Genomic DNA, 19,553 nt, shown 5'->3' with positions numbered 1-19,553 from the left:
CTTAAGATCAGATGGGGAATGAACATGAAATTGAAAAGCCTCTGTGGCAATCACAGCAGCTTGGAGTCACTGCCACTATTTTACAAACGCAAGCTCAAGCTTCCCCCCCACCCTCTTGTCTCCCCCCGGCTAGTGATTTGATGGATGCGGGGATCTGGACCAATCGCAGACAAAGTCCTGGACAAATCCCGTCCCCGGAGACGTCATGTCCGTTCTGCGTCTTGTCCTTTCAGCGTGGTGTCCGTTCGGCTTCGTATCCTTTTGGCGTCGTGCCCATTCGATATCTTGGCTTCCACATCTTGGCTTCGGCTTCTCGTCCTTCGATGTACCATCCGCACACGGTATTGATTTGATTTGATTTGATTCAACTTTATTGTCATTGTCCATAGTACAAGTACTTAGACAACGAAATGCTTTTTCCCATACAGCCATACGAATAATTTTTTTTTAAACAAATAAATAAACAAATAAATACATTGAAAATGTTTTTAAAAAGGACAGATAAATAAATAAATAAAAGCACATAACACAATCATCCATAACATAAACATCCCCACAGCGGTACCAAAGTTTCCCACTGTGAGGGAAGTTCAGTCAACCTCCTTGTTGATGTTCCCCGATGTTCACCCATGTTGGGGTCTCCCAAGCCGCCCACAGTCACCGCTACAGGCGGCCCGATGTTCAGGCCCTCTCTCCGGGATGATGGGACTCCGATGTCGGAACAGAAGAACATCCTCAGCGGCTTGTACCTCCGAATCAGCCACTTCCTACCAGAGTCCGCGGTTCCCGAATTCCACAGGCCGAGCTGGGCGGAGATTCAGGCCCTCGGCAAAGGGTCCCAGGATTCCGCGATGTTGGTCAGCGCCACCCACGCTGGGAGCTCTACAAACCACAGCTCCGCGATGTCGATGCTGCAGGCCCAACACTCCGGAGCTTCAAACGGCGATCCCAGGTGAGGCATCGCCCGCTCTGCGATGTATCCAGCGCTGCGCCACCGCTGCTGAAGCTTTGGTCTGGTCCCCGGCAGGAAAGGCCGCACCAATCCAGTTGGTAAGCCGCGAGGAGGGGGGTGTGGGCGTGACTCGAAAAATTGTCGCATCCTCGCCAGGAAGTATATTCATATAATGTCATAAAGGGGCATAATGGAGGTGATAAACAGAAGATGTAAAAGAGGCTCTTAAGAGGCTCAGGAGATAATAGGTTGGGAGTGGAAATAGAAGACATTGCAGGTTCTTGCATGGCTGGTTAGGTAAAAACAGAACCTGGGAGGAGTGACAGGTGAAGAAGGATCGTGTGGATACTTTATGTCAAAGACTGCAGTAAGATTGAGAGAAATGAAAGTTTATCACTTGTGGCTGATAAATACTTAAGCTGGGTAGAAACCTGACTGGATTGAATCAAACATGAAGTTGTTGGGAAGACAGATCTAAATTTGAAAGGTGACAACACATTCAATGCTTTTGGAGAAGCATTTTATCTGCCTCAACCGCTAACCCCAGCAGAATTCACTAGACACTCACCAGCCTCTGTGTAACAATGTTGCTCTGCACATCTGCTTTAAACACTGCCCCACTCACTTTAAAGTTATGCCCTCTAGTATTTGATTTTTTTCAAGATTCAAAAAGATTTTGACTGTCTACCCCATCCCTCTCTCTCTCATAATTTTATATAATTCTATCAGGTTTCCCCACAACCTCCGGCGTTCCAAAGAAAACAAACCAGGTCTGTCCAGCTTCTCTCTGTAGCTAATACCTCCTAATCCAGGAATCATTCAGTTGAACCTCCTCTGTACCTTTTCCAAAGCCTTCACATCCCTACTGCAATGGACCAACCAGAATTGCATGCAATCGTTCAAATGCAGCCTAATCAACGTTCTATGAAGCTGCAGCATGACTCTTATACTCAATAACCATATAACCATATAACAATTACAGCACGGAAACAGGCCATCTCGGCCCTACAAGTCCGTGCCGAACAACTTTTTACCCTTAGTCCCACCTGCCTGCACTCATACCATAACCCTCCATTCCCTTCTCATCCATATGCCTATCCAATTTATTTTTAAATGATACCAACGAACCTGCCTCCACCACTTCCACTGGAAGCTTATTCCACACTGCTACCACTCTCTGAGTAAAGAAGTTCCCCCTCATGTTATCCCTAAACTTCTGTCCCTTAATTCTGAAGTCATGTCCTCTTGTTTGAATCTTCCCTATTCTCAAAGGGAAAAGCTTGTCCACAACAACTCTGTCTATCCCTCTCATCATTTTAAAGACCTCTATCAAATGCCCCCAACCTATGAAAGTAACCAAACTAGATGGTTTCTTTACCACTCTATCTACTTGTGTTGCCACTTTCAGGGAGGTATAGACTAAGACCCCAGGAGTAAAATGCTGTTTAGAGTTATGCCATTAATTGTATAATATTCCGAAACATTCACCCTATCTATTCCCCTCATGATTTTATACGCTTCTATAAGATCTCTCCTCAGGCCTCTTGCAGAGAAATAAATGCCTTAGTTTAGAGAAATAAACAGCCTTAGTTTAGTTTTGAGATACAACGTGGAAACAGGACCTTCGGCCACCGAGTCCACGTCAACCATCGATCACCCGTGCACTAGTTCTATTTTATTCCACTTTCGCATCCTACACACTAGCGGGAATTTACAGACGCCAATTAATCTACAAACCTGCATATGTTTGGAACTTGGGAGAAAACCGGAGCACCCGGAGAAAACCCATGCGGTCACAGGGAAAGCACACAAACTCCACACACAGCAAAAGTGGTGTTTAAGAGACTTTTAGATAGGCACATGGATATTCAAGAAATGGATATATATGATCATGTGCAGGCAGATGAGATTAGTTAATCTTGGCATTGTGTTTATATAGGCATTGTGGGCTGAAGGGCCTGTACCTGTGCTACCTGTTCTTCCTTAGAAGATTGAGAAGATTCGGTAAGGCAAATAATATTTTATCAAATTTCTACAGGTGCACAGTAAAGAACATATTGACTGGTTTTGGTTTGACAACTTAAATTCTCAGGAATTAAGGAGATTACAAAGAGTGGTGGACACTGCCTGATCCATCACAGGAACTAACCTCCCCACCTTCAAAGTGATCTATAGAAGACAGCCAATATTATCAAAGACTCACACCACCCTGGCCAGCTCTCTTTTTGCTCGTGCCATGAGAAAGAAGGTACAATACAGGAGTCTGAAAACCATGACCACTAGGTTCAAGAACAGCTTCATCGCATCAACCATCAGTCTCTTAAAAACTACACAAAAGTAACTATGAAATTCAATGGACCTTGTCTTTGATTGAGCTATGTACTTCGATTTTGCACTTACATAAGAATCCACCTGGAATAGTGCATTTCATTTTGGAGGAGAGATTGCATAGGCTGGGTATGTTTTCCTTGCAGCAGTGGAGGCTGAAGAGATGGGGAATGGGCTGATAGAGCTACATAAAATAGCACAATGGCAGAGTGGTACAGGTTCTGTCTGTGTAGAGTTTGTACTTTCTCGCTGTGACCTTGTGGGTTTTTTTCTCAGCTGCTCCAGTTTCTTCCCCTATTCCAAAGACGTACAAGTTTGTGGGTTAATTGACTTCTGTAAATTGCCCCTAGTGTGCAGGATGCGAAAAGGTTATAGATTGTACAATGTACAGCATAGACATCATGAGCCAAAGGGTCTGCTTCTCTGTTGCATGACTGTGATACATAATTAGTTAATGAGCCGAATGCAGCACTAGTGTAGATGGGGCATATTGGTCTGTGTGGACAAGTTGGGTCGATCTGTTTCCACGCTGATGACGCATGACTCTAAACTGCCATGGGTCTTAATTTGCAACCGTAAGTCATTTTATTGAACTTACCCTAGGAATTGGCACGACGGCTCGCTTTCTACTGACTAATTCATCAATTTCCTCTTGAGGAAAAATACAGAAGGCAAAGATGTTGCTATCAGCTCCGCATGTAAGCAGAAACTGTTCATCGTGACTGATGCAAATTTGATTAATGTGACCATAGTCATTGTCATGTACATTAAGACTCCAGAATCCTTGCATGGATTTCAGTTTGTAATCATGTGCCTTAATAGAATATATTCGCACAGCTCCATCTTCCATCCCACAAAATAGAAGGTCCTTTTCCGAACTAGAACAAAAAGAAGTTCAAGTGAGTATCTTTGAACTCGTTGTATTGACTCTGTACTGTCAACAGTGCATCCACATCAAAAATAAATTAATCTAAGTGTGGTTTATTCATTCTTTCATTAACTGTTACTTCTCACACTGGAAAGGGAAGTGTTTTACATACTCACACATATTTTTGTATTCTTGTGACTTCAAAGATATCATTTCTATTGATTAAATTAAAGTGAGTTTTAAGCCAAAAACGTGTGATCAACAGCACGTTGCTGCACATCAGGAGTGCATTTTATCAGTTGCATCATTTGAATTCTGGTCAGAAGGACAAATATCTATGTCATTTTTACAGATAAACCTTTGCAAATTATTGGATTGCACATCAGTTATGCCGGATTAGTAGATTTACCAATTTTTTCTATGCTGCAAATTGCAAATCCATGACATAGAAAATCTGGAGTATGATTGATCTTGACAATAACAGTTTTATATGTTACCATTTAAGCCTATTTGCAAGGGTCAATCTGATTCAAATTAACACATCAAATGCATAAACTGAGTGGCCTCTGGTGTTTTAATCTGCAAAACAATTTAGGCCAGTTACAATGGAACCATAGAAATTAGGACATGTCAGTAACATTATGGCTCAATCTGGGGTAGTCTGAAGATGGGACCCAACCAAAACATTATTTGTCCATTTCCTCTATAATGACCAGGTGAAGCTTAAACCAAGCATGTGTGTAGTGTTGTATTTTAGGAGGTCGAATGTAAGAGGAAATGATACAGCTAATGGCAATATTCTAAAAGTGTTGATGTACAGAGGTATCATGAGGTCCAAGTCCGTAACTCCCTAAATGTGGCAACACAAGTAGATAGAGTGATAAAGAACCAAGGCATCATTAGAAACGGGTGAGTTGCAGGAAGACTGGAGGATGGCAAACGTTGTGCTTCTGTTTTAAAAGGGCTGCAAGGAAAAGACGTGGGTCTAATATTGTAGTGGCTATTTGGCTTGTTTTGTGTGTCATTAACTATGGCATGTGTCTTTAAATTTTAGACTGCCCGTTATATTGTGAGTGGGATTTATGACGTATATTAAAAGGCGTGTTTTGAGCTAAGTTTCTTGTGCAGAAGCTTAGTTGTTAGTTTAGTTTTGGACCAGCATGGAGAAGGTTTACCCTTTGATAATGTGAAGTGTAACGGGAGACACGAGGAGTTTCCTAATATTTAAAGCGATAAGCTGGAGTTTGGTGAAGATTATAGTAATGAGTCGGAAGAAGTTTGGATGTATCTTATTGTTTTTCATCAACAATAAAGAATTTATTCATCAAAAGACTGTGTTTTTGAAGACTTATCTGTGAAGAAGCTCTGAAGGTCTCTGACGGTGAACTTGCATGCATATAAAGACATTCCCCTTAACCATGCAGTCCATTTAGCGGCTAGAGGGAGTAATCTCTTGAATTATATAAATATCTGCCGCTACAAACCTCTGTGGTCGGAAAGCTACTAGACAGTATTCTGAGGGACGCATTTTAAAAGACAAGGGCTGATTAGAAATAGTCAACATTGTTTTGTATGTGGGAGATGGGGCTCACAAATCTGATTGAGTTTTTGAAAAAGTAACCAAAAAAGTTAATGAAGGCAGAGCTGTAGATATTACATATATGGATTTTAGCAAGGCATTTGGCAAGGTTCCGCATAGCAGACTGTTCTGGAAGGTTAGATCTCATGGAATCCAAGGACAGCTAGCTAGGATAGAAAATTGGCTTCATGGAAGGAAAATTGAGGGTGATGGTGGAAGGGTGCTTTTCGGACTGGAGGCCTGTGACCAATAGTATGCCTCAGGGTTCAGTGCTGGGTCCATTGCTGTTTGTCATCTATATAAATGATTTGGATAAGAATGTACAAGGCATGATTCGTAAATTTGCAGATGACACTGAAGTGTGTGGCAAAGTAGATAGCGAAGATGGTTGTAAAAAATTGCAGCAGGGTCATTTTTGGTTAGGCAAATGGGTTGAGGAATAGGTAATGAAGTTTAGATAGATAGATAGCTGGGGCGCAGAGGGAGAAGAAAAGTGTGGAATAGTGTGCATTTTGGTAAGTCTAACCAGGGTATGACCTACAAGTGAATGGCAGTCCTGAACTACTATCTACCTCATTGGTAACCCTCGGACTATCTTTGATCGGACTTTACTGGCTTTATTTCGCACTAAATATTATTCCTTTATCATGTATCTGTACACCGTGGATGGCTCAATTGTAATCATGTATAGTCTTTCCGCTGACTGGCTAGTACGCAACAGGACAGATCCCTGCAGAGCATCGCCGGTCCAGCCAGAGTCACACTCTTCCACCACAATCCTCTACCTCGTTGACCAAACTCCTGCTTCCTGAATCCTATTCACCCAGTTAGCTGACCTACATTGTGACCTATGTTGGCTCCCTGATAAGCCTTCATTATAAAATCCTCCTCCTTCAAATCCTTCCATGATTCCACATTTGTCGATCCGTGTTATTTGCTCAAGACCTGATTCTCTAAGGTCTCTTCGGTTCTTTAATTATGGCATCCTTCAATCTTATGTGTAGGAAATAACTGCAGATGCTGGTTTAAATCGAAGGTAGGCACAGAATGCTGGAGTAACTCAGCGGGACAGGCAGCATCTCTGGAGAGAAGGAATGGGTGACGTTTCAAGTCGAGACCCTTCATCAGACCCGAAACGTCACCTATTCCATCTCTCCAGAGATGCTGCCTGTCCTGCTGAGTTACTCCAGCATTTTGTGTCTACCTCCTTCAATTGTTTTAGGAGAGTCAGGCATGTGTCAGCTGTTTCGATAATACATTCTAGAATTTCCTCCTGAAAAGTTTTACTCTCTACCTCTTCTCTGTAAAAGTTTCATAAAACTTTGTCATGTGCAAGATCTTGTTAACCGTGTTGCGACATATCCTAGGAGATGTTTTACTATATTAGGGAAGGTATATAAGTGAAATGAAAATGAAAATGAAATGATTCAATTTATTGTCATTGTCAGTGTGAGACAAGATCTGCATTTTTAATCCCCTTGTTGCCCGACATAACATCCATTACAGGAGAAGTTGGGTGAAGTGTCTAAGGACACAACGACAGTATAGGGATTTGAAGGCTACCCTATAACTGCCCATTGTGTTGTCGGTTACAAAAATACATATTTTACAGATTTACTGTAAGACCAAAGTTGAAGTACTGTGCATGATTTTGAGCTACATTTTGAGATGTTTAGAGAATAATTTCAATAAGAGTTAAATTATTGCTTAGCATGGCCTACTTGAATTTCATTTTTCTGATAGAGGTTTCAGCTGCATCTTCAATGGCAATGAAAGCAAATGGCTCTTCTTCACTCTTGGAGATGTCCTCGCTAATTTTATGATTATCTGAAAACTTACAGTGGTAGATATATCCACAATCATAATCACCCTGAAAAAAAAAATTTAAGATTGTCAGTGATTTCACCATAATTGGCCCCACACCTTTCAAACTCATTCACTATTTTCACTTTCACCACAACCCAGAGAAATTGTTCACTTTTATGAAAGTGAACCATTTGACTCATTCTACACTGGAATATCAGCAATCTTGTAGCCAGACATGAGAATAAAAAGCTGAATACCATCACCACTAATATCAATTTTGCCTGTCAACTCTAGCGAGGGCGAGGAGTCCAAAGATCCCAGTCAATGCATATTCCAAAGTGTATCCGATTCCATGGATCACTTCTCTATGTGAGTTGACTTCCCATTTTCATCTAAAAAAAACAAAGCTCATCCAAAGCTCTGTTGCCTTATTGCAACTTTCACAAACTTTCATTCACCCACAACTCTTTTGTGATCTACAGCGACTCTGAGGTTGACAATTATAATATTAATTGGTATTTGAAAATCCTCCCGTTATAACATAGAACTTGGAACTGTACAGCACAGTAGCGTGCCCTTGGGCCCACAAGGTTTGCGCCGAACATGATGCCAAGTTAAACTCATCTCATCTGTCTGCATCTATTCTTCACTCTTGGAGATGTTCTCGCTAAATTTATGATTATCTGCATGATCCATATCTATTTATTCCCTGCACTTCCATGTGCCTATGCAACGTGTCTGCCTCCATCACAACCCTGGCATTGCGTTCCAAGCCTCCACCACTCTATGTATAAAGCTTCCCCCTTCACCTAATGGCTATGGCCTCTAGTGTTGGACATTCTCACCCTGGGAAAAAGGTTCTGTCTAGCCTATGCATGCCTCTCATAATTTTATACACTTCTATCCCCCCAACCTCCGATGTTCCAGAGAAAACAATCCAAGTCTATCCAACCTTTCCATATAGCTGAAACCCTCTATTCCAGGCAGCATTCGGGTAAAACTCCTCTGTTCACTCTCCAAAACCTCCACATCTTTCCCGAAGTGGGGCTACCAGAGCCACACACGATATTCCAAATGAAGCCTAACCAAAGTCCTACAGAGCCGCAAAGTCATATTTTCAATGTCCCTAGCAATGATGGCAAGCATACCATGCACTTTCTTAACCATCCTTTCTATTTGTTCTACTACCTTCAGTGAGCTATTAACTTGGACTTCTGAACAAAAGTCTCAACCCAAAACGTCACCCATTCTTTCTCTCCAGAGATGCTGCCTGTCCTGCTGAGTTATTCCCGCATTTTGTATCTACCTATGCCTCTCATAACTTTATGTACTTCAATCTAGTCTCCCCGCAGAGAAAATGATCAAATTTTGTCCAAACTCTCCTTATAGCTCATAGCCTCTAATCCAAGCAACATTCTGGTAAACCTCTTCTGCACGCTCTCCAAAAGCTCCATATCTTTTCTGTAATGAGGTAACCAGAATAAAGATCTTAAAGATATGGGGAGAAGGCAGAAACCGGGTACTGATTGGGGATGATCAACCATGATCACATTGAATGGAGGAGCTGGCTCGAAGGGCCGAATGGCCTACTCCTGCACCTATTGTCTATTGTCTATAGAACTGCACAAAATATTCCAAATGTAGCTTAACCAAAGCCCTATAAAGCTATGACATGACTTCCTGACTTTTACACTCAATGCCCCCGATGAGACTTTCCATTCTGATGTCCTCTTTCTTTAGTGAACTTGGTTTCTCCCCTTCTGTCCTAGATGGATCTCTCACCTACGTCTCCTCTGTGTTCCATATTTCCACTCTTGCTCTCCTTCCCTCCCAGACGGAACAAGAATAGGGCTCCCCTACTCCCCACCAGTTTTCACCCCACCAGCCTTCATGTCCAACACATTATCCTCCGACATTTCCGTCACCTCCAACTTAATCCCAGTCACATCACCAGTCACATCTTCCCATCCCCACTCCTCTTTGCCTTCTATAGAGACTGCTCCCTCTGCAGCTCCTTGGTTTACTCATCCCTCCCCACCCAAACCACTCCCTCCACAGGTACTTTCCCCTGCAACCGCAGATGTAATACCTATCCTTATACCTCACCCCAGGGCTCCAGCCAGGGATCCCAGCAGTCCTTCCATGTGAGGCAGAAGTTCACATGCATCTCCTCTAACCTCATTTACTGCTGCATTCCCGATGTGGCCTCCTGTATATCGGGGAGACCAAGCATACACTCGGCAATCCGTTTTGCTGAAGATGTACGCTTGGTCAGCCTAGGTCTACTGGATCTACTGTTTGCTAAACATTTTAATTCCCATTCCAATACTGACCTTTCTGACCTCGGCCTCCTCAATTACCAGCGTCAAGTCACATGCAAAATGGAGGAATAGCACCTTATATTCCACTTGGGTAGCTTACAAACCAACGGTATGAACATGAAATTCAACCATTTTAGGTAACCTCTAACAACCCCTCACCTCCCCTTTCTCCACCCCACCCCCCTTTCCAGCCCCCCCTCCCACCCTCTCCTATACCCCACCTGGACTCTCTCCTATTTATTCCCTCCACCCCACCTACATTCCTTCATCTGGTTTCACAATTCGCAAGACTTCAATCCTATTGCCTCACACCTATTTATACACCTCTGGCATATTCAACCATCAGCCAATCACAAGCCCCCTTGCCTGTGCATACCTATTACTTACTGCGCTTTCTCTTGCCACTCCTCTCTTCTTGCTTAACTCCCCCTTCCCCCACAATCAGTCTGAAGAAAGGTTCCCGACCCAAAATGTCACCTATCCATGTTCTCCAGGGATGCTACCTGACCCGTTGAGTTACTCCAGCCGTGTCTTTTTTCGTACACTAGCATCAGCAATTCCTTGTTTCTACATTATCAATTTTGGTTCACTTGCAACTTATTTATCATGCCATTTACACTTTCATCCAGATCGTTTATATATATCACAAACAACAGAGGTCCCAGCACTGATCCTGTAGAATACTACTGGTCCAGTCAGGTAAACAATCTTCTACTACTACTACTACTACTACTGTCTTTTATAAACAAGCCAACTTAGATTTCAGCTTCCCAAATCACTATGGATCCAATGTTACTTACTGGACCAACCTACCATGAGACACCTCATCAAATACTTTATGAATCCATGTAGACAACTGTCTATCCTAATCAATCATATTAATTCCTTCCTCAAAGAGGCAAATTTGTGAGACTGGACCACCAAGGACATTTCTTAGAATCAAGTGATATGAGGAAAAAGCAGGAATGGGGTACAGATTTTAGAAGATCAGCCATGATTATATTGAATGGCCTACTCCTGCAGCTATGTGTCTATGTTTCTATGCTCTGAATTGTTTATGATCACAAAGACTTACCACAGACAACCAGAATGTGTCTGGTTTTGAATAGAAACCACACAATATGGGGCTTGGTTGAGGGGGAATGTAGATCTTTGGGAGTTCCGCCTCTGGCTCCCCTTCTTCCTCTTCTTCTTCCTCTTCGTCTTCGTCAGTGGTAAATTCTGGATTTTGTGCCTCCAATTCCTTCTTTTTTTTGAGCCGTTCTTGTTTTTCTTTTTCTTTTTCTTCCTTTATTCGATTTATCCGATCAAGCTCATAGTTTCTCTATCATAATGACACAAATTGTAAGCTCAACAATTAGAAATGCTCAGATTGATTACTTCAGCAAGCAGATACACATTAATGCCCTTGGACTATTTATTTACTGTCAAAATCCATCCCTATAAAAGGTATTACAAATCAATATAAAGGCCATGAGGCACCCAATACTATCAATACAAAAGGTTTAAATCTACAATGTTAGTGATATGATTGTACCAGGAAAAATATATATATATCTTTCATCCCTGACCATGAGAATACCTAACAGGCCTGTGGAATAGATTCCTGATGACAATTTTCTGTTATTTATTCGTGGATTGAGGATGTCGCTGCAATGCCAGTATTAATAATTCATCTATTGCTCCTGAATTGAGGAGAAAATCAAAAGCCAACAGCTTTGGAGGGAATGGAGAATGTTTTAGGGGAATATAGGCTCAGTTTTAAAACAGCCTGGATGAGTTGGCCGTGTTGTATGACTATGACATGTGGGCCAGACCAGATAATGTTGGCAGAGTACATTTCATGAAGAACTTTAGTGAACCAGACTGGTGTTTCTGATAACTAAGAATTTACATGGAAGTTGCTACTGAGTCTAACTAGATTATTATTTTAAATTTTGTAGCTTATTTAATAACCTGCAATTAATTCCCCTGCTGTCATGGCAAGATTTAAACTCTGTCTCTGGGTCAATGGTTCAAAAGTCTGCCTTGGTAGTTCAGCCATTTTATTACAACGTCACTGTGCCTTCACAAGAAATCATTGTTTTATTTTCTCCCTTTTGCACTGGTCGTCTAACCGACAGGAGAGAAAATCAAGGTATCTTTGCAGCTGACTCATGGCAATCATAATTCTGACTCAACTGGGGGGGTGTGGGGTACTGATCCTTCTTCTTTCTTTATTGATTCATGCAATGTTGATCTCTGTCAGCAGGATCAATTGTTGCCAGCGCTAACGGTCCTGAACACTAAAGGATGGAAGAAAGAAACGGTGTTGGTGAACAGGCTGGGGACTCACTTCCCACGCCCTCTGAGGAACTCTTGGTGGTCCGAGGCTGGATGTGGGTCTGCAGGAGAAGTTGGAATTGGAGTAGTGGCTGTGGTAGGAGAGGGTAAACACGTTCACGAGTCGACGTGTCCGGGTCCATGTGCTTGTGGAGTGGGCTGCTGAAGGCTCTGCAGAATCTGGGGATCGCTTTGATCAGGTGCCGCTGAAGGCCCTAAAGAGGTTAGACGAGTGTGTGCATCCGATGCGCTCTGCAGCAGCCTAGAGTGGCACACCAAGATCATTGCGAGGCCAGGCCGACCCCTGCAACTTTGACCCAGTGCCGCCCAAAGAGGAAGAATGATTCTAAGGGGATAATGAGGCGGCCGTAGCTGACAAGGGAAGTCAAAGACAGCATAAAACTAAAAGAGAAGGCATATAACATTGCAAAGATTAATGGGAAGCTAGAGGATTGGCAAGCATTTAAAAAACAACAGAGGTAACTAAAAAGGCAATACGAGGAGAAAAGATGAAATATGAAAGTAAGCTAGCCAATAATATAAGAGAGGATAGCAGAAATGACTTCAGATATATAAATAGTAAGAAAGCAGCACGAGTGAACATTGGACCACTGAAAAATGGAGTGGTGATATTGGACCACTGATGCTGGAGTGGTGGTAATAGGGAATAAAGAAATGGCCGCTGAACTGCATCAGTCTTCACAGCAGAAGATACCAACAAAGTGCCTGATATTCAAGAGAATCAGTGGGTGGAAGTTGGTGGTGGCTATTGCTGAGGAGAAGGTGCTTGGGAAGCTGAAAGGTCTGTGAAGGTGGATAAGTCACGTGGACCAGATGGACTGTACCCAGGGTTCTAAAAGAGGTGGCTTTAGAGATTGTGGAAGCATTAGTAGTGATTTTTGAAGAATAAATATAGTCAGAAGTGGTTCCAGACGATTGGGAAATTGCAATTACTCCACTGTTCAAGAAGGGAGTGAAGCAGAGGAGTGGAAACTATTGGCTGGTTAGCCTAACTTCAGTGGTTGGTAAGATTTTACAGTCCATTTTAAAAAATAAGGTTCTGTATACTTAGAAGCACATGATAAATAGGCAGATGTCGGCATGATTTTGTGAAAGGGAATTCATGCCTGATGAATTTGTTGGAATTCTTTGAGGAAGTAAATAGCAGGGTAGACAAAGGAGAGTCAGTGGATGTTGTTTACCTGGATTTTCAAAATCCTTTGAACAGGTGCCGCACCTGAGGCTGCTAAAGAAGATGAGAGGTCATGGTATCAGAGGGAAGATACTAGCAAGGATGTCAAGTTGACACTTGGTCTGTGTTCACTGGAAATTACAAGGATGAGGGGCCACCTCATTGAAACTTATCGAATAGTGAAGGCCTGGATGGAGTGAATGTGGAGAGGATGTTTCCCCTAGTGGGGGATTCTAGGAAAAGAGGCCATAGCCTCAGAATAAAAGAACATACTTTAGAATGGAAATAAGAAGGAATTTCTTTAGTCAGAGGGTGGTGAATCTGTGGAATTCATTGCCACAGAAGGCAGTGGCCATCAATGGATATTTTTAAGGCGGAGATTGATAGATTCTTGATTAGTATGGGTGTCGGGAGTTATGAGAAGGCAGGAGAATGGGGTTGAGAGGGATAGATCACTCATGATTGAATGGCGGCGTAGGCTTGATGGGCCGAATGGCCTAATTTTGCTCCTATAACTTATGAATATGACCCCACATTGGGAACGACAGATGCAGTAGATGAGGTTGGAGGAGGTACATGTGAGGAATCTATGGAATTTTGGCAGTTGATGTCCAGTGCATTGCCACGTATTTCAAATCTATTTCAACTTTTCTGTATTTTCGTCGGTGAAATTGGACACAAAACATTTCTCGATAATTGTCTTACTTCTCAATATACTTTTTCTTGACTTGGTCTGTGACAGGACCCCATGTTATTTTTTATTGATATTTTCCTTTATATATAGCTAAACAATATAATGGGCCTGTCCCACTTAGGCGATTTTTCTGGCTAGTCGCCTGAAAAACCAGCAACTGGAACGGTGACTGTCAGAGTGTAACATGCACACATCACCTTCTTCACCAGCCCGTTATGCAGGCGGGGGACAGGGCAAGCGGAGGAACAAAAAGGATGCCAGCATCATAAAGGATCCACACCATCCTGGCCACTCACTCATCTCCCTGCTGCCTTCAGGTAGAGGGTACAGGAGCCTGAAATCTGCAACATTCAGGTTCAGGAATAGCTACTTGCCCACAGCCATCAGGCTATTCAACTCAACTCAAACAAAACTCTGATTATTAATAGCCCATCGCACTTTATCTGTTTATTTATATGTGTATATATATATTCATTGGTATATCGTCGCAATGATCTGTTCTGTTCTGTATTTATTTATGCCTACTATATTCTGTTGTGCTGAAGCAAAGCAAGAATTTCATTGCCCTATCTGGGACACATGACAATAAACTCTCTTGAAGCTTGAATCGTATTTCACTTGGTTAGCTTGCAATCCAGCAGTATGAGCATTGAATTCTCCAATTTTAAGAAACATCACTTCGCCACCCCCTCCTATTCCCTCTCTATTTCCTCTGCTCCAACCTGTCCTTCCACCACCAACCCCCCTTGCCCCTTCCATCCTGGTTTGTACTAGTTTCTTCTACCATCTTTCTCCTTTTCCCCTTCCCTCTACCGCCTTTCACATTTAATCCTCCTTCTGGCTTTACATTTCACTCTGCTTCTCTCATATCTGACGTTATTTTGTCTCCTTATCATCTCTGGCCTTGGTCACTTACTCCACCCATCAGCCAATCAAACCCCCCTCAGCTATATCTGCCTATCACTTGACAAACTTTGTCCCACCCCCACCTCTTTTACAGATTTCTACACCCCCACCACACAGTCTAAACAAGGGATCCGATCTGAAATGGTGCCTGTGTTACTCCAACACTTTGTGTTGTATTCAAGATTCCAGCATCTGCAGTTCCTTGTTTCTCTGTGTAACCACTTTTCCTGTTGAGTTTATGTGCCTATATATTTACACTTTGTATTTATTGTTTAAATTTATTAATTTTTTAGACTATTGTTTGTGTACTGTTATTTTTAAATTTTCAATCTACCATTGTCAACTCAAGCTTCACAGTTTTTTGTTTTGTTTAAATGTAGCATTCTGGTATAAGATTCTAACTTGTTTTCATTCATAGAGTCATACAGCATGGACACAGGTTCTATTTGCTGATCAAGGTGCTCATCTACACTAGTCTCATCTGCCTGTGTTTGGCACAAAAGTCTCTAAACCTTTCGTATCCATGTACCTGTACAAAATATATTGTAAATGTTGTAATTTCTGCCTCAATGCCTCCTCTGGCAGCTCATACCATATACCTACCATCCTTTGCGTAAAAAACTTGCCACTCAAGTTCCTATTAAATCTTTCATCACTCACCTTAAACCTATAGTTCTATTCTATACCAACGTCTTACACAACTGCAACATGACCTCCCAACTTTGATACTCTATATTCTATACATAATCTTGCCTATAGCAGGTAGTTAATATAGTTTGATGGGCTAGGGGTTACTGCATCCATTGAAACGTAAATTACCTCTATGCTGGACCTGATGCTCTTGAAACGGTAGTACTGTTTCTGAAGGGGAATCTCAAAAGTTAAAGTTGTGTCCAATTCATCAAGTTCTGGACATGCCACTTGAACGACATATCCATTTTCACAAAATATAAGCAATGTGTTTCTCTCCTAAAAAAACAATGCAACCACTGATTAGCAATTTTTAAAAAATCAAGAAATTTATGCACAACCAACATTTAAATCATAAAAATCACTAAATATTAATGCCATAGAAGGAGACCATCACGTCTGTGCCAGTTTAGTACACATTGTATTGCTAATTTTCTTGCTCTTTCTCTATAGAGAGAGGAACACAATATTTGAGGTCGAAGTTGGAGTGGGGTGACAATTAATGTGGCAGGCAACTAGAAGTTCAGGGTCACTCCTGCAGTCGCATGACAGATGCTCTGCAAAGTTATCACCTAATCTGCATTTGGTTTCCTCACTGTAATGGAGACTACATTGTGAACACCAAATGTAATTCGCTAAATTATGAGAACAAGTGACTCGCTGCTTCAACTAGAAAGCCTGTTTGGGTCCTAGTTGGTGAGAAGGGAAAAAGTGTTGTTGCATCTTCTGTGATTATACGGCAAGGTGTCAAAAAATGAGCTCCAGTTAGTGGCGATGGTAGAGAGTGAATTTACAGCCATTTCATGATAATCTGGACCTAAACAATCCAATTTTTTTCTTCAGCAAGATAATAAGCATGATGAGAAGATTACAACTGAAAAAAGCAGAAAAAAGTTTCACGAAAATTCAATTATTTAATTTCACTCTATTATAGAATGCAATGCAGTACATACATAGGAATGTGGGGACCACTCCAAGCTCACCACCGGTCCCGGCACTCTGATGAATCCCACTGGCACATACTGAGTCCGAAATTGGAAAAAGAACACTGTGTTGTCTTTGCTCTATGAGGGAAGAAGAAAAATGAAGATCCTTTACACATTACTTTCAAAAGGGATTTGGTATGATTGCTTTTATCTTCATACACCCTACCTGGGAAGAATACGGTGAAATAAAGGGAACAGTTTAGTATTTTTGGATTCAATCTGGAGGATCGTAGCACAGAAATCAAAGTGCCTGTATGCTCCCACCACAAATGCCACAGAGGAAATAATGCCAGATTCCAAAATGCATTTTTGCAATGCTATTGATCATGAAGAGCTTGATTACATTAAAGTTATTGATTCACTTTGGCATCAGGCTTGGTGGAGATACGAGAGAATAAAAGCAAGAAGTTACTTGTGGTGAGGATGTACAAGCCCTTTAAGACACAATACGATACAATAGAACTTTATTTATCCCAGGAGGGAAATTGGCCTGCCAACAATTGTAACTATGCAGTAGAAACAAGAAATAAAGGAGTTAGCCAGAAAGATATAGAAATAATTACAGAAGACTAATCAAAATATGGTCTGAGAAAATCAGGTGAGCAAAGGAAGCCAAGAAATTAGTGCTTTCAGGATAGAATAACGTGCTCTAGAGAGGAGTTGGAACTAGACCTGATGTTGTGGGTATATGGAACTAGCTGCGAGAGTAGGTGGTGGAGGCAGAAACAATAATGCAATTTAAAAGGTATACTTGGGAAAGATTAAATCTGCTACTGGAGCAGATTAATAGGATAAGGCCTGCAAAGGGGATTAGCGTAGCTGGGTTTCACTTTGAGCATAGACAATTTGGTCTGAAGGTCCAGTTTCTGTGCTGTACAGCTCTCAATCTTATCTGCCAAGGATATTTCATGGCTCCTCTTTGGCCTCATAATTTATTTCTTAAATTTTCTCCTATGCACTCTATATTTTTCAAGAGACTCCCTCAATTTCAGTTGCCAAAACTTACTACATTGTGAACTGAGGGCCTGTTCTTGTGTTGTACTGTTCTATGTTCTCTATTTAACTGAGAGGAGAAAGATGGTAGGTGGTAGGTATAAGGAATTGCCAGAGGCGGTAGTTGAGGCCGATACTATAACAACATTTAAATTACTTTTGGACAGAAACATGGATAAGGAAGGTTTAGAGGGATATGGGCCAAAATATGCCCAGTTGAGAGTGGTATAGATGGGGCATATTGGTTTTGGGGAACTGAAGAGTCTATTCCATGCTGTATAACTCTATGACCCTCTATTTGACTGAGAAAGTAGGCCAAGGGCCCTTGAGAATGTTGTAGAACAGAGACACCCTGGGGCACAATTACATAGGTCTCTGAAAGTGGAGGCATATGTAGACAGGGTGGTGAAGAACGTGTTTGGCATGTTAGCCTTCATCAATCAGGGCATTGAGTACAAGAGTTGGGATATCACATTACACTGTACAAAATGTTGGTGAGACTGAAGATAGACACAAAAAGCTGGATTAACTCAGCGGGACAGGCAGCATCTCTGCGAGAAGGAATGGGTGAAATTTCGGGTTGAGCCCCTTCTTCAGACTGGTTTGGGGTAAGGGAAATGAGAGATATAGACGGTTGTATGGAGAAATAAAGAACAATGAATGAAAGATATGCAAAAAGGTAACTGATAAAGGAAACTGCCCATTGTTGGCTGTTTGTAGGGTGAATACGAGAAGGTAGCGTGACTTAGGTTGGGGAGGGATAGAGAGAGAGGGAATGCCGGTGCTACCTGAAGTGAGAGGAATCAATATTCATACCACTGGGCTGTAAGCTGCCCAAGCAAAATATGAGATCCTATTCCTCCAATTGGCGTCTGACAATGGAGGAGACTGAGGACAGAAATGTCTGCGTAGGATTGGGAAGGAGAATTAAAGTGTCCGGCAACTGGGAGATCAGGGAGGCTCACGCGGGCTGAGCGAAGGTGTCCAAATCGATCGCCCAGTCTGCGTTTAGTCTCACCGATGTATAAGAGTCCATATCTTGAACAACGGATACAGTAGATGAGGTTGGAGGAGGTGCAAGTGAACCTCTGCCTAACCTGAAAGGACTGTCGGGTCCCTGCACAGAGTCGAGGGAAGAGGTACAGGGTCAGGTGTTGCATCTTCTGCGGTTGCAGGGGAAGGTACCTCAGGAGGGGATGTTTTGGATGGGATGAGATGAGTTAAAGTAAAGTATAAAGTATAAAGTATCCTTTATTGTCATTCAAACTTTTGCTTTGAACGAAATTACGTGCCTTGCAGTCATGACAGAGGATAAAATAACAGAACACACTATGAGCACAGTTTAACATCCACCACGGTGAGTCTACCAGTCACCTCTTCACTGTGATGGAAGGCAAAAGTCTTAAAGTCCTTGTCTCTTCCTTCCTTGTTCTCCCTCTGCATTGAGGCGATCCAGGCTTTCGATGTTGGGCCCCCCGCCGGCTGATGGTAAGTTCCGCGGCCGAATCCGAGCTTCGCAAACGGGCCGGTTCAAACTTCACTGCCCGAGGTTGGCGAAGCTGCCACCCTCCAGTCAAGTGGACAAAGCTGTTGTTGCGTGAGCTCCGGAGAATCGGTCACCAACCTGCGACCTGCCAGTTCCCGATGTTGTCATCCACTGGGCCCGCGGCCGAAGTCTCCGAAACTCCGAAGTTGGGCCGCCGCCGCAGTGCCACCACAGCCCCGAAGTCGGCCAGCTTTGCGATTGTAAGTCCTTGCTCTGCCTCCGGAACCTCGAGGTCGGTCCCAGTTGGAGGCCGCCAGCTCCGCGATTAGGCCTCAGCGCAAATGGAGACGGAGACGGAGATACGACAAAGAAAATGTCGCATCCCCACGAAGGAAGAGATTAAAACAAGTTTTCCCCGACCCCCACACAT

At 42.5% G+C, this 19,553-nt stretch overlaps 1 protein-coding gene across 1 annotated transcript in view; it reads right to left on the bottom strand.

The window, feature by feature from the left end:
- Nucleotides 1–19,553, bottom strand: part of LOC129702759 (cilia- and flagella-associated protein 44-like) — a 117,285-nt gene that overhangs the window by 44,598 nt on the left and 53,134 nt on the right. Inside the window, exons 14-18 of the mRNA XM_055644704.1 lie at nt 16,612–16,722; nt 15,788–15,937; nt 10,930–11,178; nt 7,449–7,597; nt 3,879–4,158 (exon numbers count right to left, since the gene is read on the bottom strand). Of these exons, the coding sequence (XP_055500679.1) occupies nt 3,879–4,158; nt 7,449–7,597; nt 10,930–11,178; nt 15,788–15,937; nt 16,612–16,722 (939 nt within the window). The remainder of the gene's footprint in view (nt 1–3,878; nt 4,159–7,448; nt 7,598–10,929; nt 11,179–15,787; nt 15,938–16,611; nt 16,723–19,553) is intronic.

The sequence above is a fragment of the Leucoraja erinacea genome, chromosome 13 (genome assembly GCF_028641065.1).
Source record: "Leucoraja erinacea ecotype New England chromosome 13, Leri_hhj_1, whole genome shotgun sequence".
Lineage (NCBI taxonomy): Eukaryota > Metazoa > Chordata > Chondrichthyes > Rajiformes > Rajidae > Leucoraja > Leucoraja erinaceus.
The sequence above is the reverse complement of the archived record's forward strand: the minus strand, read 5'-3'. Positions and strand labels throughout refer to the sequence as shown.